At 46.3% G+C, this 22,997-nt stretch overlaps 1 protein-coding gene across 1 annotated transcript in view; it reads right to left on the bottom strand.

Moving 5' to 3' along the window:
* Positions 1-1,000: 1,000 nt before the first annotated feature.
* The window catches only part of LOC102561363 (butyrophilin subfamily 1 member A1-like), a 44,275-nt gene continuing 22,278 nt past the window's right edge, over positions 1,001-22,997 (bottom strand). Inside the window, exons 2-10 of the mRNA XM_059715056.1 lie at positions 21,485-21,568; positions 20,347-20,464; positions 18,792-19,139; positions 12,573-12,854; positions 11,753-11,857; positions 9,998-10,018; positions 8,180-8,206; positions 3,833-3,865; positions 1,001-2,235 (exon numbers count right to left, since the gene is read on the bottom strand). Of these exons, the coding sequence (XP_059571039.1) occupies positions 1,715-2,235; positions 3,833-3,865; positions 8,180-8,206; positions 9,998-10,018; positions 11,753-11,857; positions 12,573-12,854; positions 18,792-19,139; positions 20,347-20,452 (1,443 nt within the window). The 5' untranslated portion in view covers positions 20,453-20,464; positions 21,485-21,568 and the 3' untranslated portion in view covers positions 1,001-1,714. The remainder of the gene's footprint in view (positions 2,236-3,832; positions 3,866-8,179; positions 8,207-9,997; positions 10,019-11,752; positions 11,858-12,572; positions 12,855-18,791; positions 19,140-20,346; positions 20,465-21,484; positions 21,569-22,997) is intronic.

The following is a 22,997-nucleotide window of genomic DNA, read 5'->3' as shown; positions in this document are numbered from 1 at the left end:
GGCTGACCCAGGGGCTCCAGTTGTGGGAAATGATCATGCAAGGTGCCAGGCTTTGCAAGGGACAGTGGTGGTGGTGGTGGTGGCCTTCCTGAACTTGATACTTGCCGACTTACCCAGATGTTCCCCACCAGCTGGGAGCAGACTTGGAAAGAGGAAACCCACTTGCTGCCACTGTCCGCAGCTGAGCTTACCTCCTCATTGAGTTGCTCCCCACATCCCCCAGCTGGAGCAGGGCAGGGGCTCCCTCTGTTACATGGATGCTTAAGCAGTGATACTTTAACCTGATCCCAAGGGGAACCATTTCCAACAATTGTTGAGAACAAAATTTCAGTCTTCATGATGTGTCACAACAATGAAGGAAGCTGAAGAGACCAAAAATCTTCTCATGGTAATTTTGTCCCTATTTCTGCAATATACTGAAAACTGAAATAGTTTGACTGTTTCTACTTTGCACCTAACTAAAAGGGAAATAAACCTAAAATATCCACGGGAACCTGGAAACACTTCATATTTTTTATCTTTTACTTACATTTGACCAGAGAGAAGTCACAAACCCATCAGGAATAATTCAAGGAGAAGCTTCAGCTAAGACATGCTGTGCTGTCCCTCCTGTTGAAAACACTGGTTCTTACTATTGACTTTTAACCCCAGAAGTCCATAGCGTAAAGCTGCTCACCTCCGAACTTGAATGAGCCTGGGCTTGTCATTACCCGTTACTATTACTGAGCAGGGGTAATTTTATTCATTTAGAAGAACAGTGGCATCCAGAGTGTGTACACATCAATGACTCCTGGAAGACATGAACTTAACTTAAAATATATATATATATATTTGGCCACAGCAGCACATCACCCAGTAGTGCCTACAATCTCACCAGAGTGTGATGCTGAATTTCTCCCAGTGAAGGAAATCTGTCTGGTCAGCACCTCCAAACCACTCAGAAAATTAAATATCCAAATGAAATGAATGGGAACTGAACAGGCGGTGTCTTTTATTTATCAAAGGTTGTTTATTATCATAAATGTGAAGGCAGCCAGTCACAGGGGTAGTTGTTCAGCAACCAGACAAAGGGAAAAAGAACAAAATTTGCACTTCTCCTCACTTTGGGATTATGAATGGATGAACTGCAATGAAAGAGCCTCCGGGTTCAACAGCATCCAACAGTCCCTCTATTTCCTTGTTTTTGGCCCCTCCCTGGGGCTCAGCTGAGCAGTCTCTGATGCTGCAGACTCTACAGCCCCCCTGGGTCACAGAGGCTTGGAAAGAGGCTTAAATATTGGTCTTTCCACCTGAGTCACTTCCTGTTCCCTGTGACCTGACAGTGCAGGAACCGACCCTGCTTCTCCAGGTTCACAGAGACTGCAGGGCTGAAAGTCTCCAGGAAGAGATAGGTCCTTCAGAGTCATAGAGATGAGCATGAATGAGGCTACAGAAGCCAAGTAAGACAGGGGCTCTCAAACTTTGTGATACCATGACCCCATAAAATAATGTATAAATTTATGCACCACCCCCCCACCACCCCGGTCGAGTCCAAGAACATGTGCATCTCTGCTCGGGGAGGGAAGCATGCAGAGTGTTTGCACATGGGGATGGCAGAGAAGTTTGTGACCCCCTTTTAAGTTGCTCGTGACCCCCCGGAGGGTCGCGACCCACAGTTTGAGAACCCCTGAACTAAGAGATCCTCTCTGGTGCAGTGCAAGGTTGCATCAGTGACTCAGTGGGGAAACCTGAGCTGGACTCTCGAATCCCGCAGCCAGAGCCAGGGCTGGATTCTGTCTTGAGTGAGCAAGGGCAGCGGGAAGGTAAAGATTAGGGTCTCGGTATCAGAATCAAGAAATGACACCTGCCTCCTTGCACAATCCAGATACACCCGGACCCTTCTAGGTGCCCGGTCCAGGGTCAGGGGTCTGTGATCAGGACCTTGGAGAACAATGAACAGATCCCCCCAGCACTGCACACCCCAGATCCCTTCCTCAGGGCCAAAGCAGATCCATCCCTTCCTCTTCACAGACTCTCTGGCAACCCCCACAGCCCAGTATCCCCCCTCTCCAACCTCCACCTGCCAGCAGTGTCTCCCTGAGGTGAATCCCTCACATCCCAGCACACAGCGCTCAGCATCAAATCTCTCAGGATTGTCAGGCAGCTGCTGCTTTGTCTCTGTCCATGTCACACTTCTCTGATCCTGAGATAGGACAAGCTCGGGATGAGCGGTGTCTGGATCCAGAGTCACCTTCACTGTAGGGAAAGGAGAGAATCAGAGCATCAGAGCAGAGCTCATCCCGGGGCAGGGTTTGACCATTTCAGTGACAGCATCGGCCCAGCCAGAGGGTGAATCAGGCAGTCTCCTTCCTCCAGCATTTACCCAGCTCTGAATGGGAAGGAGCTCTGAGGCCTCAGCAAAGGGCAGGGCAGATTCACGTCCCGCAGGCAGAGACGAGTCAAGGACAGAGACTAAACCTGCTGGGTCAGGGCCAGGACTCAGGATCATTCCTCTCCTGCACCCACCTCTCCTCAGGGAAGGGACTAGAGACCCTGGTGTCAGACAGAGGGGAGCTCCAGCAGAGTTTATAACTGGAGAACATGGACACAGCTCACTGCTTTTTCCCTTGGGAACAGCCTAATTCTGTGACAGAGGTGAGTAAGCAAAGTATGTAAAGAAATGGTGCTTAGACAGAGGAGACAAAGAAACAACGGGAAGTATGGAGACCACTGAAGGGCCCAGGTTTTTCTACATCTAGGCACAACTTCTGTATGCTGAGGGCTCTGCCATCTCTGCCTGTTTGTGTAGCAGAGATGATAGAGAGGAGCAGCACTGGTCCATTAGAAGAGCCTTCATTGGGAATCAAGGAGAAGGAAAGGAAAGACTTTCATTCATCCCTGGAGAGAGTGCAGAGAAATGCTCCTGAGCCCTCTTTTTCTTTCAGCGGGGGGAAATGAGGAGGACAGCAAGGAAGAGAATAAGGGGAGAGGTTACTACAGGCACAATGGAAGATGTCTCAGACAGGGAAACAGAGAGCTTCATTGCATGGAAAGGGGAGAGTGACTTGAATGAGGACCAAGGAGGAGAGAGGACAGAAAAAGCAAGTGGACAGTGGAAAAAGAATGATTAGAGAAAACTGGCTATTTGTATGAGGGAAGGCAGCAGCTCACATGACCAAGGTGTCCATCCAGCCGCTCTCACTAAACCTCAGTCTCTTGTAACTGCTCCATCTCTTCATCTCCCTCTACTAGGCTTTTTCATCTGGGGCCTCCTGTACCTTGCTGATCCCCTTCCAGTCCTTTCTCACTCATGTCCTACCTTTCTGGTCATTTCTCCCAGTCCTGATGTCTCTCCCTCTTCGCGTTCTCATAACTTTTACACTGTTGTCTTTCTGGCGTTGCTTATCACCCTAAGGACCTGAAGGACTTAAGGACAGGCACAACGTCCTGTCTGGTCTCTCTCGTATGAACCATGGTTCTTGCATCTGTCACTCATTTCAGAGGCAGTGAGGGAGATCTGAACATGAGCCACTAGAGGTTACTGCTGGACTAAGAATGAGAGGGTCTTTGCCTGTGGTAGTCGGGGGGAAGATGAGCTGCCAGTGCAGCCAGACTGGGCTGGGAGGAGGGCTCAGAAAGCCCAGAGGGAGGCAGTGCCCAGGCAGGCTGAGGTGGGGCAGGAAGAGGAGCTGGAACCCCTCTGGCCCCATGGCTGAGGCTGAGGTGAAACCTTGTCCCATCTCACAATGGGCTGTAAAAAGCAGGGATTGGGTGACATTTGCCCTTGACACTGATGTCCTGCCACACACGGCAAAGCAGAGAAAGATGTTCTTCCTCAAGGTGGTATTTTTACCTTCCTCCACAGGTGGCGCAGTTCTGCCCAGCCCTGAAACAAACCACAGAGTTGAACATGAAAACTCATTCAAAGAAACACATTGACAGCATTCATTGCTGTGTAAAATATTAAGATTGGGAAGAAATACATTTGAAAACTTCAACCTAAAATAAATAAATCCTTAAGAAATTCCTGGAGGCGGTGTGAGCATTTTTTGTGTTAAAGGCCATACACTTTGCAGAATTTTTGGTACTTACAAGAACTCCTGTTGCTCATATAGTTCTTGATGCTAAATTTTCCTGTCCCTCTTATGATATGGTAAAATAATCAGTGAAGATTAGTGCCTGCTGCTTTAGTACCAATTGCCAATATCTCCTTGCATTATATAGTAGAAAGACCAGGCCATGAAGGTGATTCTGAAAAAGGGTGGAAGAAATGTGCTTCTTTTTGGATCCATGGCATATGTTACTGGTATTTCTATGGGAGAGCTGGGACGTAGGATGCAGTGTAGACATATTCATGGGCAGATCTAGGATTTGTGATGGTCGACAAAGCTGCATCCAGCCAATAAATCTGTTGTGGTGGGGGAAGGGGAAGGGAAGAGGCATGGGGGGACAAATCAATGCCCCCACAGCAAGGGAGGGATTGGGGCTGGGACTGGGACTGGGGCAAGCGTTGCCTAGGGAGGGAGTGGGGTGGCTTACTGTATGCTGCCTGTCCAGGAACATCTCATGTGGCAGCTTGTCTGGTGGCTCTTGCCGCTGCTCCCATTGCTGGTCTGGGAGGCCATGAGGCAAGGGAGTGTTCCCCAGGAGCTGCATGGGGTGGTTGGGGCCCGGGCTACACCAGGGTGCGTTCCAGGTGGAAGGCAGAAAGATCTGGGAGTGGGGGCTATGTCCCCCCCCACCACTTGCCCAGCCAGCATGGGGTTGGTGCAAGACTGAGCCACTGCGCTGCCTCTGGACAAGTGGCACACGGCAGCAGGAGCTGGCCTGGCCTCCTCATGCTTCCCGGATGAGCAGCGGCTTCACCATGGCTGAGCAAGCGGTGGCAGGGCATGGGGGGGGTGGGCATGCATCTACAGTTGGTGTGTGCTCTTCTTGCTTCCTCAGTGTACTGAGGGGTTTTTAAAGCTGAAATTTTGCTAAGAAAAATGTTTCCAACTATTTAGTTGGTCTAATACACGATAACAGATCTACTCAAAGAAACATGTCTGCCTATGTGCTTAGACCAACACAGCTATAATCTACACTGCTGCTCTCAGGCAGCTGGCTTTGAAGTTTGGGTAGAGCAGGAATAAAAAAGGGCTGCTACGGCAACACTGCACCCTGCCCTCCAGATCTGCCCTGGATATAGTTTCATTCATATAAACAAACACCAGAGTTATGGGTTGTTGTACTTAAACACAAAGGAAGAAAGAACATGAGCTTGTTGGAACTGGTTAAAATTTTCAAAACCACCTCAGTAATTTAGGATCCCAAATCTACTGTGACTTACACACCTCAGAGTCCAAGTCCAATCAAAACCCAATCCTTCCAGCCTACAAAACTATCTGCTAAACCTACGATGACCCCATCCTCCTTCTTTCAGACCATCCAGTATCAGAAAGGCCAAAAAGCCAGTGTGGAAGTCCTTTGTAGAAGTGGAAGACAAAGGGAAAATTGACAGTGGGCTGCATTTTGTGACAGAGAAAAGAGCAGAAGAAATAATGTTTCTGTATGCAAACCTATTGTTCATTTTCTTTTGTGATTTGTTGATTCCCAAAGCTGGATGGTTCATCAACTTCTCTGATGCCTACAAAGACAGGCTTTCTCAGCAGACAAATAATAGCACATGGATGCAGAAACACTCTTGGGCTGCAGCCGATGCTGTGTGTTTTCTGTTGCCCTCTCCCTCTCTGACATGAAACGGAGAAGCATTGTGAACACACTACGGGATTCAAGCACAATTCAGAATAATCTTGAGAGACTGGAAAGTTGGGCTAGAGCTAATGGGAGGAGTTCAATGTGACAAATACAAGGTGCTACACATTGGGAGAAATAATCAAAAATACTAATATAAAATGGGTGACACCTGGCTGGAAGACAGCACTATGGCAAAAGACTTGGGATCTTGGTATACCACAGGCTAAATATGAGTCTGCAGTGATGCAACCTCACAAAAGGTGAGAGTGGCTTTGGGATGGATTGATAGATGCATTAGATGCAAGACATGGGAGATGATAGTGCCTCTCTACTCACCTCTGGCTAGGCTTCATCTGAAGAAGTGTGTGCAGTTCTGATCTCCACATTTTAAAAGGGATGTGAAGTTAGAGAGGATCTAGAGGCAGGGAACTAATATGATCAAGGGCTTGGAAGGCAAGTCATATGAGGAGAGGCTGAAGGAGGGAGGCGTGTTCAGATGGGGAAGAGGCAATTAAGAGGGAGCATGTTAGCAGTCTTTAAATACTTGAAGGTTTACCATAAAGAAGAGGGAAAGCATCTTTTCTTTCTTGCTCTGGATGGGAGATGCAGAGCAATGGCTTGAAGTTGCAGCAAAGTAAGTTCAGCATGGATATCCATAAAAACGTCTTCACTGTTAGAATAGTGAGGCAAGGGAATAGACGGAGGAGGAAAGCTGTAGACTCTCCATCACTGGAGGTGTTCAAGAAGAGGTTGGGCAGCTATCAGTTAAGGAATAGGTATGTTTATGTTATACCATGGGTATTTCCTATGCTTCTGGGTTGCTTGCCTCCCTCCCACTCCCTCTCCTTTTCTGGTGTATGTGTCAAGATGTTTTAAAGCCTTCCAAGAGGCATGGGGTGGTGGCTACAGCCAAGGCTGGGGACTTTGATTGGGGTGTGCGAATGCTTCTGTTGTGGCCAAACCTTGAGCTTGTTGGCTAGAGAGTCTTTCCCCTCCACTCAGGGTCACACCCATCCCTATTTTTGAGGTCAGGAAAGATTTTACCCAATGGTCAGATTGGTATGGACTTGGGAGTTTTATTGTTTTTTGTTGTGTTTATTTTGCCTCTTTCTGTAGTGGGGGATGTAGCCCTATACCCAGGATCTCTTGAGCATATACTGACATTTCATAGCAGCAGGACTTTGGATACTGTGGTCCCCCTGCTTTACCTCTGGCAGGCTAAGGTGTTAGGCATATGTTGTGTCAGGGTTGGCAGTAGTCTTATGTAGAGTTTTGATTATGGTTTGAATGGGATAGTTTGGATAGGGATGATCCTGCCTCAGTCAGAGAAGAGGTTGGGCAAGATGACCTCTGGAGGTCCCTCCCAGCCCTACTTCTCTATGATTCTATGATTCTGTTGTCAAGACCACTGGGTGAGATCAGAGCTGCTTAAAAGCTAGAATTACATGGGGAAGACTCAACTGCTTTCTTGAGTTCCAAGAGACTGTGACTTACTCATTGTAGAATTCATTTTTCCACCTCCATTATTTTTACGATGATATCTTGTGTAAATGAGTATGAGTCTTTTATTAATGTTTTATATGTGTGTGTGTGCATTTGCATGTGGTTATTTAAGGTCCATTAGCCATTTTAAGGTGTATTAATGGCATGGGTCTACACGTGTGTGCCTGTAATGTGCTTAAAAAATGGTGATTTTAGGCTAATCACATCCAAATTTAATACCTGCATAAAGCAGATATCAAATTTAGGTGGCATTATTTAAGGAGCCTTAACCCACATGTAGATGCCTTAAGGTGCCTAATGCTAAGTGACTGATTGGGCCGGAGCTGAGCAAACAGGGCCCTGTGCTGCCTCTGGCCACCACCAAAAAAAAGATGTAGCAGGTGCTGTTCTGTAAGGCACAGATGCTAGAGCTGGAGTGGTGGTTCTAGTAGCAATGGTCTCTGTCAGTGTACAGTAAATTGACAGAGGGGGCAGGAGCCATGAGGGCTTCTGTCAAATCACAATGAAAAGGTCCCCCTGTGACTCCCTGCAGAGGAAAGGGGTAGTGCAGCATGGGCAGGGCCTTTGCTAGTTGCTCCACTGCACCTCTCCATCAGGGCAGGTGTGCTGGCTAGGCAATACAGCCCTATAGGGAAGGGATGCCTCATTGCCCACTGGGGATTCAAGGTGTCCTTAGAAGCCCGTGCTGGGGCTCCCACCAGGGACAGCAGGTGGGCATTATTATGTTTTCTCCCAGAGCCTGGCACAGCTTTGCCTACTCCGCCTACCTCTGTCCAGGGTTATGTTCCGAAAACAAGAACTTGGGTTGCACAAGTTTTTGAGTTTTCTCATCTTAGCAAAAAGTCAACCTTGCCCAAAGCCTTCAGTCAATGCAAAAGTCTGACTGCATAAGAAAAAGGTGCAGGTAACCTCAAAAAGAGTGAGTTTTAGTTATTAATTCATTATGCACTTCCATTACCTGGACAGATGACATGTCTTCTCCACCCTGCAACCAAGGGAAAAAATAGGAATGAGAAGTCTTCACTGAATATTCATCAATAAAAGGTCTCTTGATGAAGTGCAGCTGGCCAAGCATCCAGGCACAGACAAGGTAACATGGGTCAGAAAGGGGGGATAATATTGGAGAGTGTGTAAAGTCCCATCATACCACTGGTGCAGTATGTTCCCATTCAAGAAAGAGATGGGAAAACTTAAAGTCCTACTAAGTAACCCTCTTGCTAAGACTAGGAAGAGACATTGCCATGATACATCAATGGGCAAAACATCATTTGCTTCATTGGGCAAAATTCATGTCATCCTTTGCCCCACCTGATAATGGTGCAGAACAGGATCAGTGTGTTCTCATGGGGCTTGAGAGCACCCACCTAGCTTTCCCCATTTACCCAGATCCATCCTTGGAGAAAAGCTGAGTTTCCCAGCTTACCCAGATTTGTCCCAGGATCTCTAAGGGCACATCTGGGTAAATGGGGAAAGTTGGGCTTAAGAATTGCTGTGAAACCTTTTTTCCCCAAATAAGTCTTTCAAACACAATTAAAAGAACACTCAGAATTTAGATACCCTTCTACTCAAAATGAGAAAAGAATGAAACCCCACCACAACCTGAGGTTTTCCCCCAGAAGAAGAGCCAGAGATTTTATAAAGTCCTAAAGAGAGTTTAGGTGGAATAGCATATTTTCCTGGTCATCTAAATGGACCCCATTTAGTTAGCTAAGTGGCCTTTTTGGCACTTACACACTAGGATGAATTCTGATCTTGGACACACAGACTGTATAGTGTGTGACTATATAGTCACAGAGGCAGTGGGAAGGGAAAAAGCAGAAGTGAGCTCTCCCATTCCCCACTCCCCCACAGTTGTTCAAGGGCTAGGGCATGTACCTGGGAATTTAGAAGATCTGATTTCTAGCCCACTCCCCTTCCAGAGGTGGCTTAAAAATTGGTCTTTCTACGACTTCCAAGCACAGTGCTCTAGCAGCAGCACCACATCAGCCAAGTCAAGTCCCTTCTCTGCTGCTGCTTTTGAGCTGAGCCATTAATGTCATCACTGGAAAAAAAACAGATGGTAGTGTAGGTGGAAGCTTCTGTCCCACTAGGAGCAGTGACCCCAGGAGCCCTCCCTCACAGAGTAGAAGCCACTTCATTGAGCCTCTCATGCTATAGCTTGCACTCTTCTTTCTTGTTCCATGTATGTTCCATAGATCTCCCCGTCGAGGCTGCTTAGAGGGCCTGCTTCAAAAAGAGCATTAGAGAAGGGCCACAATAATGGCTGAACTGGGAGGTGGTGGTTTGAATGCTGTGTTGGAAAGTGAGAGAGACCTACGTTTCAGCCTTCTCAGCATGAGGGTCTCGTACAACTCAGGGCTTCTAATTTCTGAGGTCTTTCTAGCTCCTAAAATATTTGGGGTTTGGATGGGGAGGACTGGGAATGCAAATGTGCAGAATTGTTTTCTAGTTCTGATTCCAAGTCCAAGAGTTTTGTGTAATTAAGCTGCTATGTGTTTACTGGAGCACTCTTAGGAGCCCTGGATGCTACTGTCTCTGCAAGCTGTCCATGCATGGAGGGCTATGAAGCCAGGAACAGAATTCCTCTGCCTGTGCAAGTGCCTGGAATGACCTGTAGATGACCAAAATATCACCCCTTAGGTGACCAGGGAAAATGGAATGTTGCTCGTTGTTACTGAAGAGAATACAGAGAGTGCAGTGATAGCCAGCATAATTTGTAAGTAGGAGCATTTAATATAATGGAAAAAAGGCTGAATTAAGATGGAGAAAAACTCACCAAGTTGTCTCAGAAGGTCACCTAAGTAAGACACAATCAGAGAAAAGACACTATAAGTGTATTTGTCACTGGATAGACTGAATCCCATCCTTATCACTAGATAAACTATGCATGGAAAGTGCATTCATCCAGGAGATGATTAAGGGAACTGCTAAGGGACTGGGGAGAGGATTCCTTTTCCAAACTTTAGGTTGGGCTCAGAGCACTACACCCCATAAAGCGCCTTATCAATCCTAATCCTGGCGGCTTCACTTCCATATCTCTATTGAGCTGAAATGTATGACGTAAGAAGTTTATGAAATGTTGCATTAAACTGAGATGGGAAATGAGCAGAGCTAATATATACAGTGAAGCCCACTAATGACAACCCTCTTATGGAAAGTTCAATTTATGGGTGTATTTCTAAACAGGTTGTGCATCCCTGCCCTGTAGACTTCAACCTGTTTCCTTTCCTCTGCTCATATGTATCACATACAGACAGTGTGTGTGTGTGGGGGGGGCAGGGGGGCAGGGCAGGGCAGGGGTTGGGCTAAGTGTGTCTCAGGTTGGGAACCTGAGAATAATTAACCTTGATGGAGGTTTGATTCTTTCTTTCCCTCATCCACTAGTCTGTATATTGGAGCCTGCACTGAGGTAGAAATAATCAGCGTCTGATAAAGGACAGGTTCAGTTTTATACCCTGCAAGGTTAAAATCAAGGGATATTTACACTAACTTACCACATGGTCTAGGGCAGTGGTCACCAACCAGTGGATCTCGATCTACTGATAGGTCTCAGAGCCTCTTAGAATCAATCCAAGGCTGGGGTGGGGGTTAGACTTACCTGCTGGGGAGGCACACTCCCAAATATTTTTTTTTCTCCCTCTGCCTCAATCTGCGCCCCCCTTCACTCCTGACAGACTTACTTGCTGGGCATGGGGGGATGGGGAGAGGGGGGTGCAGTGCATGGTAGATCTTGGGTTGCTTTTAAATGCCAAAGATGATCTCCTGCTTAAAAAAGACCACTGGTCTAGGGAGAACCATGCTGTATCATGCCTCATTATTGGGCCTCTATTATTGGGCACACACTAAGAAGCTCTCTTCCCATTCCCTACTGTTCTCAGTTCACTTACTACCCACCTGTTCAGATCTTCCTATCTTGATTCTAACAGCCAGTGAGTTTCCATCAGTTGGCAAGGAAGTTATTAATATGTGGCTAACTCCTCACAAAATTGTTTCTGTGTTTAGGTTGATTTTTCAGGGAATTTTATTCATATTAACTTCAAAATATATGGAGTTCATTATTTATTTTGGGGGCTTGGGGACCACATACATATATTTGGGGCTTGATAGCTTGACTGAATACAAGCTTGCCGTATGTAAGAAAAAGTGAAATCTCAGGCTTTTCATCTTTATGGTCAGGACATGACACTTATCAAAATCATCATCTTGTGAGAGCATATTGCCATATGTCCAGCCTGACACTGAGGCAGCTACATTACTTCCTTCCTAGGAGGCAGTGTTCATGGTGGGGGAACAACATGTCTCAGAACAATGCAGCCTTTTGCTGGGCTGAGGTGGTGTAGACATCTTTAGTAACACAGCGATCTGCTTAGGGAGCAGTGCATCTATATTTATTCTCCTCTTTGCTTAGTCTGGGGTCAAGTCTCATTTATACTTTGTTTCAATTATCAGAAGAGACAATTTCTTGCTAAATACACTATATTCACTTCTGCCCCCCTCCCCACCTTCCCCGGACACCCTACCCCATACTTACTTCTTAGCTTGAAAAGATAAATGATCAAGACAAAGAGACCCAATGAAACCACCAGGATAAAAATCAGAGCCACCATCCAGGTATTCATCTGAGGGAAAAACAGATCTGAAAAACAGGGTACCTGGTATTGGTTTGAGAAAAAAAGTAACAACAAAAGTCCCACAACACTGTACACAAGGTATGACATTTATTTGAAAAATGACTCCAACAGTGTCCACATTGAATTTTGGGCAAAAGAGCAGGATTGGTTTGATTCTGTGTTCCTCTGGGACCATACATACAGGAATAAGATTTCTTGCTCTGTAACAGCTAATAATGTCCCTAATGCATTATTTTCTGCTGGACCAGGGCCAGGCTGGATTCTAATGTAGAACTAAAGACAAGTCACACAGAGATGTCTATATCATTAATCCAATTCTCTGTCTTATTCACATTTTGTACAGTAAAAAATTGACAATTATCAGGTGTTCATATGTATAATTAGCACATTAAGAAATTAATGTACACTAAAAGGCATGGAGGAACATCCTGACTTCTTAATTTGAATGAGTCTTTTCTCAAAGGTATTTTTTTAATTAAAAAAAATAGATGTTCATAAAATACAAAGTTAAGGTTAAATTTAGATGTAGTTCAAAGTTCTGAATAATAATAGTTAAATTAGCTGCAACGTATCAACTATGAACTGGAACAGTAACAATCTCTTTATGGTGGGAGTGCGGGGGAAAGTAGCCATGTTTTCTGGCTTGACTTTGAATTGTTTTACATTTCACATTGCATCGGGTGGCAGTGATTTCACTGCAGGATTCAAACAAAAACTGACCTGATATAGAAAAGGTTGATTCCTTCCCTTGGCTAAGGTACTTGTCTCTTATCCAACATGACAATTTTGAGTTTCTATATTCTTTTATAACAATAGTAGTTTCAGTTTCAAATAGGACATTATCCTGTTGAGCTTTTGTTTTAGGAAGTGATGGCAAATGCTGCCCACTGGGATCTTTCCATACCACCTTGGGCTCTGGGAACCAGCCAGATGATCGGCAAACTATGCGGATCCCTCCCTCCTGGTAATCCTCCACAGAGATGAGGGGAACAGAACCTAAGACTGGAGGAAAAATAGGTGAATTTGGGTTAGTTTGAAATGTACAAAACCTTTAAGTTGTGTAAAACTTAAGGGATAGATTAAAAGTCTTGACACCCATAAAAAATTACTTATAAGAATAGTCCCTCAGGACTAAGAGCTACAAACTATTTCAATTTCACACCCCTAACTGGCAATTCTGTAGCATTGTAACTGCATTTTTTTGGTATTTTCAGATAGCTTGTTTCCTCCCACAACAAAATGGAATCATCCTGCAAGAAGCAAAACAGAAGAGAATAAACCAGCTTTTTTACCTAGTGGCTTTGTGCTTATTTGATATAAATAAAATGGAAAGATATTCTAATATAATAAAAAGCTTAGTTTGTCTGTCTGTGTGTCTCTCTGTGTATCTGTCTGTCCGTAACACTTTTAGGCAACTGCGCATGAATCACTGAGAGGGTGGGCGGTGCTTGGCTGTGTGGCTCAGGCTGCACACGCCCAAGTTTGAGTCACTGCTGGGGAAGTTTGGTGCCAGTGAACATGCCCCTGCCACCTGAGCAGCAGGGCTTCCTCCCTGCCTACTTGCCTGAAGGCAAAGTTGGATATCATGTTGGCAGCATACCGCCACCGCCTGGTCCCCCAGAACAGCCAACGGGTGGGGGGGGGGAAGGCAGGCAGGGAGGGAGGGAGTCAGGTGTAGGCCAGGCAGATGTGGAGCAGCAGGGTGGAGCGGGGTTGGACCCAAAGTGGTGGGGATGGGAATAGAGTGAGGCCAGACCTGGAGTGGCCAGGGGGGTGGAGCGGAGCTAGACCTGGAGCAGTAGGGAGGGGTAGACAGGGGATGCACATGAAGTGGCCGGGAGTGGGGGTTGAGTGGGGCCAGACCTGGAGTGGCTGGGGAGGTGGAATGAGCCTAGACCTGGAGCAGCAGGGTGGGGATATGGAGCGAGGTCAGACTTGGAGCGGCCGAGGGGGTGAAGTGGGCCTAGACCTGGAGTGGCCAGGGGTGATGGTGGTGTGGGGCCAGAACTGTAGCAGCCAGGAGGGTGGTGAAGCGGGTCTGGATCTGTAGCAGTGGTGAGGGGGGGTAGAGTAGGGCAAACCTTGAGTGGCAGGGAGTGGGGATATTGCGGGACAGGACTCAGAGTGGCCACGGGGGGGGGGGGTGGAGCAGGCCTGGACCTGTAGCAGTGGTGAGGTGGGGACAGTGGGGCTGAACCCTGAGTGGCGGGGATGGGGGACAGAGGAGGACCAGACTTGGAACATTTGGGGCAGGGATGGAGCGGGCCCGGGCCCAGAGTGGCCAGGGGCAGGGGTGGAGTGGGCCCAGAACCGGAGCAGTGGTGAGGGGGGATAGAGCAGTGTGGACCCAGAGCAGCCAGGGCTGTTGGAATGGGACTGAACCTGAAGTGTCTGGCAGGGTGGAGCAGGGCCAGACCCAGATTTGCAGGGAGTGGGGGTAGAGCAGAGCTGGACATGGGGTTCCATCCCCGCTCATCATTCTTGATGAATGATTGGGTGCAAGGGGCGGGGGGTGAGCGGAGACAGATATATATATATATATATATATATATATATGTTTTTCAGTTTGATTTTTGGATTTCAATATGGCAAACTTTGATAAATGAAGGAAACTTGTTACTAATCTTATTTGGATAATGAATTCTGAGGCTTGAATGTCGATTACGTTTAAAATATTTCCAGGCCACAATGCCAAGACTATTAGGAATCACTATGTGATTCTCTATGAGAATTTGTAGGAAGTGGCTCCAAATGTAAGTGGATGAGGACCTTTATAGGACATAAGGAATACACAGAGACTCAAAAAAGACTCAAATAAATAAAGACTCATCAGCAAAGAAGTCTCTGTCTTAGAAGTCAAGAGTATAGGGATAAGGTGAGAAATGGAAAAATCAAGGTGAACTAGACATGGCGGAAGACATAAAAATAAATGGCAAAGTATTCTTCAGATATATAAATTAGAAGAGGACACAGAAAAAGAGGGGACTGTGATGTAATGAAGATAGAACAGGGCATATTTCATGTTTTCATCGTGACCTTGCCAAAAGTGTTAGGAGTTTGCTGATGAAAGTTTCTGATGAGAAATTGCTAAAACTGAAAAGGATCAGGGCATTGTACAGGAAAAAAAAGCTGGAACCTGACGACTGAAGTAATAGCAATGACATAACATTAATCTGCAAAAAATGCATGGGTGATGTTCTTGCAGATTCATTAAAAATGTCCAGTATACACTTAAAGTGAATAGCATGGAAATATTTGATACGGAAGAGGACTTACATGTATATTGGTAACACAGGGTGAGTATGACCACTCAGAGTGATAAGGATGTGAAAAAGACAAACAGAGTTCTATTATGTATCTGTCAAGGTAGTTTCAGGATAGAAAGGGAAGATAATGCCATTACACATATTCTTGGGTTAAATCATGCAGAATACTGTGTATAATGCAGGGAATGAGGAGAATATTTTATGAGAACACATTAAAAGACTTGGTCATGTTTAGTTTAGCAGAATGAGGGCCTAATATGACTGACTGATAAATACATGAAAGGCAAAATTTAGAAAGGGAAAAGTACAATTTAAGCTAAAAACAACAATGGCCCAAAAGGAAAAGGGCATAGGCTGGCCATGGGTTAATGTAAGCTGGAAATTAAGAGAGACCTCGTAACAGAGAACTTAACATGTGGAACAGCCTCTCACTTGGAGTAATTAGTGTAAAAACCTTAAGCTCTCATAAGCTAGATCTCAAAAAGTACACAGAAGAGATTATATGACTGGATGACTGCCATAGTACTGCACAGGACACATTGGTCCAGGAAATCCCTTCCAGTCCTACATTGCTAAATAAATTTCTTTGATTCCATATCATCATGGGCAGTCCCTTGCTATAAGGATGACTCTTCCAGTAAATAGGGGAGTCATTTGTGAGTCTTCAGATGACCAGTGAGCTCAATCCAATATTCACATGTTGAAGTACTGATAGTGCAAATCGTTTTGGGAGTAAGGAATACATGCTGATGATGCTGGGTCATAGCTCTTTCCCTTTGTGTCAGCATCAACCATGCTGTAGCTGGTAATTCAACCAATTACTGTAGCAGGATAGGGTTACACCAGGTATCAGTTGAAGTTTGGTTTTCAGGACAAGGATAAAGGCAGTGTCATAATCAGGGAGAAAGGGAGAACAGAGACAGGAGGTCCAAACAGTGAGGACAGTGAGCGTGGTGAGGCTGGGATCAGGCTGGAGCAAACAGGAAGAAGGCAGGAACTGAACTGGAGTACGGCTAGAGCAAGGCAGAAGCAGGGCTGGAGTCTGGCAAGAGCATGGCTGGAGCAAAGTAGAGGTCCAAGCAGAGCACACACAAGCCACAATATGGGACAAGTCCCAAAAGAAGGAGCGATTTATTGTTCTCTTTTCAGGAAATCATGTTGCCTACAGGTTCCCCACGGTCACCGGACACCTTGTTAATATCCTCATCGGAGGTACCAGGCTGGGGTGGGGCTAGTCTCTGACCAGTTGTGTGGTGGCAGTGAGGACCCAGCCTCTATCTGCTGCCTTGGATTCCCTGGGGTCAAAATGTCCAAAGACAGCACTGGCAGCTTTTATCCAGCATTGAAGATGTGTACCTTTAGGCAAAGTTAGGGGAGGGGCAGTCATACATGGAGTCACAGCCGAGCCATAAGCATCATGAACCCCTATAAAGATGTTATTGCACAAAGGGACAAAGGCTACTCTCATCTAGCAAAAGTAAAAACACACTCATTTTTCCTTGTAGCATTATCCTGCCACAACTGGACCTACCAAATAACCACTAGTGTGCAAAATGACACTTCTAATATAATAAAAGGTACAGTCTTCTGCCTGTCTGTCTATCTCTCCGTAACGCTCTGGGCCAACTGTGCATGTTCTGCTGAGAAGGTGGGCGCTGATTGGCCGGGCGTCCTGGGCAGTGTGGGCAAAAAAGCCCTGGCTGCTCGAACAACGGGGCTTCCCCCTGCCTCCCTGCCTGAGGGCAAAGAAGGGGATCATGGTTGTGGTGCCCCACCACCACCCAGCCCTGCTGCCTGGCCCTGCTGCCCCCTGGAAGAGCTGGCACGGAAGGGGAGGTGGTGGCCAGGCTGGAGGGAGGAGGTGGGGCTGCGGGGGCACTCTGGGACTGGCCTACTAGGAGTGCCATGCAGTACCGTGCCTTGGGAGAGGCAGTAGTCAGGGAGGGAGGGGAGAGGGGAGAGGAGCCAGGTGGATACGGGCCGGGTGAACCCAGAGCAGAGGGGCTGGGGGGAACAGTGCCAGAACTGAAACGGCAGGGGAAAGAGGGAGGAATGTCCCTGGAACAGAAGCGGGAGGGAGGGGAGGGCGGGGAGCTGGACCCAGACCAGAAGCAGCAACGGGGAGAAAGTGGGCCTGGACCTGAAGCGGGGAGGAGGGAAGCTGGACTCAGATCCAAAGCAGTGGTGGGAGTGAAGTGGGCCCCGGACCCAAACTGGTGGGGAGGGGGAGGGAGGAGCAGGCCCAGACCCATACTGGGGGGAGGGCGGGGAGCTGGACCCAGACCCAAAGCAGTGCAGAGGGGAGCAGGCCCTAACCAAAAGTGGCAGAGGGGGAGGAGCAGGCCCGGATCCGAAGCAGCAGTGGGGAGTGGACCCAGACCTGAACTTAGGGCTGAGAGGGAAGCTGGACCTGGACAAGAAGCAGCGTGGCAGAGAGTGGGCCTGGACCCGAAGTAGCGTAGGGGGAGTGGGTCCAGACCGGAAGCGGGGCTGAAGGGGAAGGGGTGAGCATGCCCAGATCCAAACTAGGAGGGAGGGCAGAAGTCAGACCCAGACCTGAAGCAGGGTGGGGGGGAGTGGGACCAGATCTGAAGTGGGGTGGAGCGGAGCAGGAGAGCAAGCTTGGACTTGAAGTTGTGGGGGAAGCTGGACTCAGACTCGAAGCGGCAGGTAGGGTGAAGGGGGAGTGAGCCCAGACCCAAAGAAACACAGGGTGAGTGGGTACTGACCCGAAGCAGTGGGGGGAGGGGGGAGCAGGGCCAGACCTGAACTGATAGGGAGAAGGGAAAGCTGGGCCCAAAGCTGCGGGGGAGGGGGACCAGGGCCAGACCTGAAGCTGGGTGGAGGGGCGAAGCTGGACCTGGACCAGAAACAGCATGCAGGGGAGGGGGGAGCAGGCCCAGACTTGAACCGGTGTGGGGAGGGAGGAAAGCTGGACCCAGACCAGAAGCGGCATGTGAGGGAGTGGGCCTGGACCCGAAGTGGGGCAGGGAGAGGAGAGCAGGCCTGGACACAAACTGGGGGGTGGGGGGTAGCCAGACCCAGGACCAAAGCGGCACGTGGGGGAGCAGGCCCAGACCTGAAGTGACTGGGGAGTGGGGAGGAGTGAGTATGGCCCTGAACTGGGTGAGGACTCGGGGAAGCCAGACCTGAAGTGGTGGGAGTGGTGGTATTGGGCCTGGACCTGAAGCGGTGGGGGAAGTGGGGAGCTCACCCAGACCTCAAGCAGTGGTGGGGAGAGAGTGGGGCTGGACCCAAAATGGCTGGTGGGGAGGTGGACATGGGCCTGTGTCCCCGCCTGGCCCCCTGTCATTCTTGACAATTTGCTAGTCTTTATATTGGCAATAGCACTTTAAACACATAGCCCAGAAAGCCGTTTTGGACCACTAGGAAACCATATTTATTAACAAGTTCTTTCCGTTCTACCTAAAGATCCCTTCTTTGTCCATCAGGAACTGTTTTTTAGGCAAGGAAGTAAATATTAAAATGTATGTATTAAGAGGTTGAACATATTAATTATGATTTGTGAACTGTGAATGTAATTGTTCACTAAAAAATATGTGACACATTGTGTCATAAATAAGCAAGCCAAAGGCATGCTCCCACAGTTGTTATATTATGAAATTTAAAATCTGAAGGCCATGCAAAGACACTACCTACGTGAGCCACTGACCTACTACGTTGAGATCCAATACGGTTCCAGCAGTAGTACTGCCATCGTGAAGAAAACAGCTGTACTCCCCTTCATCTGAATATTTGATATTAAGAATCTTTAAGGGAACATTTCCATCCGCAATGCTGTCTTTCAATAGCTCTGTCCTTCCAAAATATTCTTGTATCTGTTTTTCATACTGATCTCTCCCATCACAGTACAGATGCACGTAAGCTTCAAAGTTGTTTCGAAACCACCTCACTTCCATGTTCTCCGCGCTCATTCTGGGGGACAGGTGACAGGGTAACACGATGTCCTGTCCCACAATAGCAGTGATTGGTTGAGCAGATCCAATTACTCTGAACTGGGCTGTGACATGTGCCAAAACAGAACTATAAGAAGCTCAAAGAGACAATCAGAATTTCCAAAATGATCACCATGATACAGATACCCACATTAAAAAACTGCAGCTTAAACAGGAAAAAATTGAGAGCACAATCTTGAAATAGGAAGTGTCCAGCAACTTTAGCAATACACATACCTGACAACTCTACCCATAGGTTATATAACACATTGTACCCGTAAATGGGTGGGATGTCCTAAGTATATCCAAAACACCATGTTAACATTTTTCATAGGACATTTTCTGAACCATTCAGCATACAACATGTGTCCTGACATTTCATTCCAGTTTGTGATAACAGTCAATGTCAAAATATAGGAACTTCCACAAAGAGAGATGTTTCATGATCAGGCCTATCCTTTAGTTGTCTTTCTGAGAGGTTAACTGCATACATATAAAATAAGAACTGAAAGTAGGAGTTCACATGCTATCAAGGCAATTCTTGGCTGTTAGGATGATAGAAAAGCCCCCTAGGGTTTTCTTGACTATGAGGCCGAGTCTCTTCCCATGGAATATGAGGCAGTGGTGAACACCTTTGGGAGGCCTGGGAGGTGTCAGTGTCTTAAGTGGTAAGAATTGGTTTTACATACTCCCTATTAAGTATCATCTCAGTGAAGGTGTATCTTCCTGAACTTGACTTGGAAGTTGACAGAAGAGTTGACGATGTACCAAACAAATGCCAAAAAAGGGAGTAATACCTAACTGTTTTTATACATGTATTATCCAGTGATGAGAAAGTTCAAAGAAGAATGAATGTATAAATAGGCATGTTTTCAGGAGACCTTTAGTTTTACTGTACTCTAGGATTTACATCCTCTGATGGTTGGACTGACTGGCAAATGGCAGGAAATAAAGGGTATGAGGTTTATTTTACTCACTGCTGAACAAATCAGCAGTGGGGCTGGAATAAAAGTCCCTGGAAGTTGTAACAATAACAACCACATGATGATTACATGGGAGGGAAGGGAGATCTGACTAGTGCACAAGTAAAGGTTTATTTCTCCAAAAAAAAAAAAAAAGGGGGGGGGGGGAAATATATATTAATAGTCATTTCCCCTGAAACTTGTGACTATTTTTTATTGAGTTTTGTCTAAAAGACTTGAGTCATTACAATAATTCAACCACTGAATAGAACTATAAAACCTTGTAAGCAGCAGAAATAGATATTCCTACCTGATTCCAACTTCTGGATGCAAAAACAAGTGCAGAAAATGATTAAACCAGGGGCAGAGGTGCTGGCCCTGGAGCTCAGACACAAGGAGGAAGCCACCTTCTTCATTGTATCTTGAATCTAAAAGTACAATCAGAAGAGGGAAAAATACCAAGGTGGTGAGCACAACATACTGATTTACAGTGGTGTGAGGCAGCACACTGATTATCACAATTGGAAACTGGAATTAGATGACTGGAAACTGGAAACATTACGTTGTACAAACTACTACTGGGGGCACGGAGAAAAAAAACAAACAATGGTGCTTGAACTAATGAGATTATGCAATTAGAGCAAGTACTGAGACTGGGATCCCATTCCCTTCCCCTGAATTAGAAATCAGGTCAAATAGAAGACAGGGAAGCTGAGTTCAAGGTGTGATAAGAGTTTGCATCACATTCTGCTCTAAATTAGATCCATTTGTAGATCTAGGGGTCTATTGCTGCATGCTGTTATGAAAAATTCCTTTGAGGAAAACAGTTTCATGACAAGACCGCAACATGAGATTTCTCTTCCCAAACCATGGATTACAGCTAAATTTTACTTTTTGTGACTGAAGACCATCATTTTTTTTTGCCCCTGCAGATACAGAGAATAAATAGTCTAATGTCATCCTCTTTCTAACCAGTCTTCAGGTACTTAAAGACTATGACCAGTCCTTTTCAGCCTTCTCTTCTCTACACTAAATAATCCCAGTTCTTCCACCTTCTTTTTTTCTATCTAAAGATTTCAGACGATGTAGAATGCAACACATCTAATAGCAACTTGTTCCAAATGTAGTTTACTGTAAGTGGAATACCTGCACTTCAAATCTGAATGCTGATATAATTTTCCACTTGGATGGGGTAAAAACCGAGCTTGAGTACCCAAATGTTGATTAATACTATCAGCTGGGAAAGCTTGAAGGGCAGCGAATGGGAAGCTATGGCCGAATGCAAAGCTGATCGGCGTGAAAAGTTAAAAGGGAGCTGACCAAACAGCTGGCTCTTTTCCAGTGAGGCAAGCAGCATGAAGAGAAGCTTGAGGGAGCACGGAGGTGTGGCGGCAGCAGTATGTAACTGACTAGGGATTGGCAGAAGAGGGTTCTACAGATGGATTTACCTGAAGAGTGGGGATGAAGAGGGAGTTGCCGTATCTGAGCCAGTGTGTTCAAGTCCAGTGAGTGTGGGTCTTTGTTCCTGACACCTGAATAAGGAAGAAAGAGAGACTGATTCAAAACATGAGTTTAGAGCATTGGCCTGAGACAGTTCCTCCCTGAAGAAGATGGGTGGGGAGATTGTGTGGCTGTATATTTGAGACCCATGAGGTGAAGAGCAGCACAGAAGGTCAGTGGTAAGAGATCAGCTGCTGGGACATTAAGTAACGCAGCATAAAGATTGTGATTCCTTAGGGGAGATCTAATGAGATCAATGCAGAAAAATCTGGTGTGGTAAGGACAGGGGATGGGGATGGTGGAGACCTGTGAAGAGGAGCCAGCCTACTGAGTTGTAGAAATTAACATTAGCTTTATCTCCAGGGGCCATATCCGTTTGGTTTCTTCCTTTCCATCTAAATCGTGATGGGTGACATTAAAGGAGACTATCTGATTCTGAGAGAGAGACTGCAATTTTGCTTTTGTGGCACAGCTATGTCTTCTACAAACATCATTGAAACAAAGGAACTCAGAGGCTTGAATATAAAATAGGCCTGGAAATCCTCTAAGCCAAGCTTTTTTTTTTTGCTGCAACCCTAAGAAACTGCGCTGCCGCCATTAACAACCCTAAAATGAGGGTGGGGTGGGGGTGGTGGCTGGTTGGCGAGTGGGGGGGGGGGATCCTCTTGCACCTGTGTGATGGCAAATCCAGAAGCACTTCCAGCACATGGCAATAGAAGTCGAGGTAGATATAATTTACTTGGATTTTAAGAAGGCCTTTGATACTAGGGCTGTGCGAAGCTTTGATCCACAATTTGATTCAGAGAATATTCAGCCTGATTCAGAGGCCAAATGTCCAAATCTGAATCAAATCAGGAGAAGCAAAAAAACCCTTCTGAATCAATTTAGAGCCTCTGAATAGATTTGGAAAAGATTTTGAGATTTTGAGATTCGGAAGTGGTCTTTCAGGGGAACAGAAACTGAAAAGATGGAGGAGGGAGCATGGGGGCGAGAAGGACTGACATCTCTAGCTAGTCAGTGACTGTGATTTCTCCCTAAGTCACCTTCCAATCACAGTGCTCTGGCGGGGGGGGGGCAGCATATAAGCCTCTGTCTGCAGGCTTTTTGTTCCTTTTGTGAGCTGCTTCTGTCTGAGCAACAGCATCTGAAAGGTACTGGACTGGCTTGGCTTCCTAACTAGAATCCCTCTACGTATCCCTATCCAATTCATTTCTTTCAATCTATATTTCTTCTTGGGTTTTTTCCCAAAACTTTTTAAGAAGAAAACTTTGTTTTCCCTGGCAGTGTGATCCATCACTGTGCAGAGAAGCACACATTACACACACTCACACACATACATCATAGAAGAAGTCAGATGTTATTACAACACAGAAGTCACACATTCATAGAAGATATTATATATAGTTATTAATATTATTAATTATAGTTACATACAGACTAAAAACAACACAGAAGAAGTCA

Source organism: Alligator mississippiensis, chromosome 11 (genome assembly GCF_030867095.1).
Source record: "Alligator mississippiensis isolate rAllMis1 chromosome 11, rAllMis1, whole genome shotgun sequence".
Lineage (NCBI taxonomy): Eukaryota > Metazoa > Chordata > Crocodylia > Alligatoridae > Alligator > Alligator mississippiensis.
The sequence above is the reverse complement of the archived record's forward strand: the minus strand, read 5'-3'. Positions and strand labels throughout refer to the sequence as shown.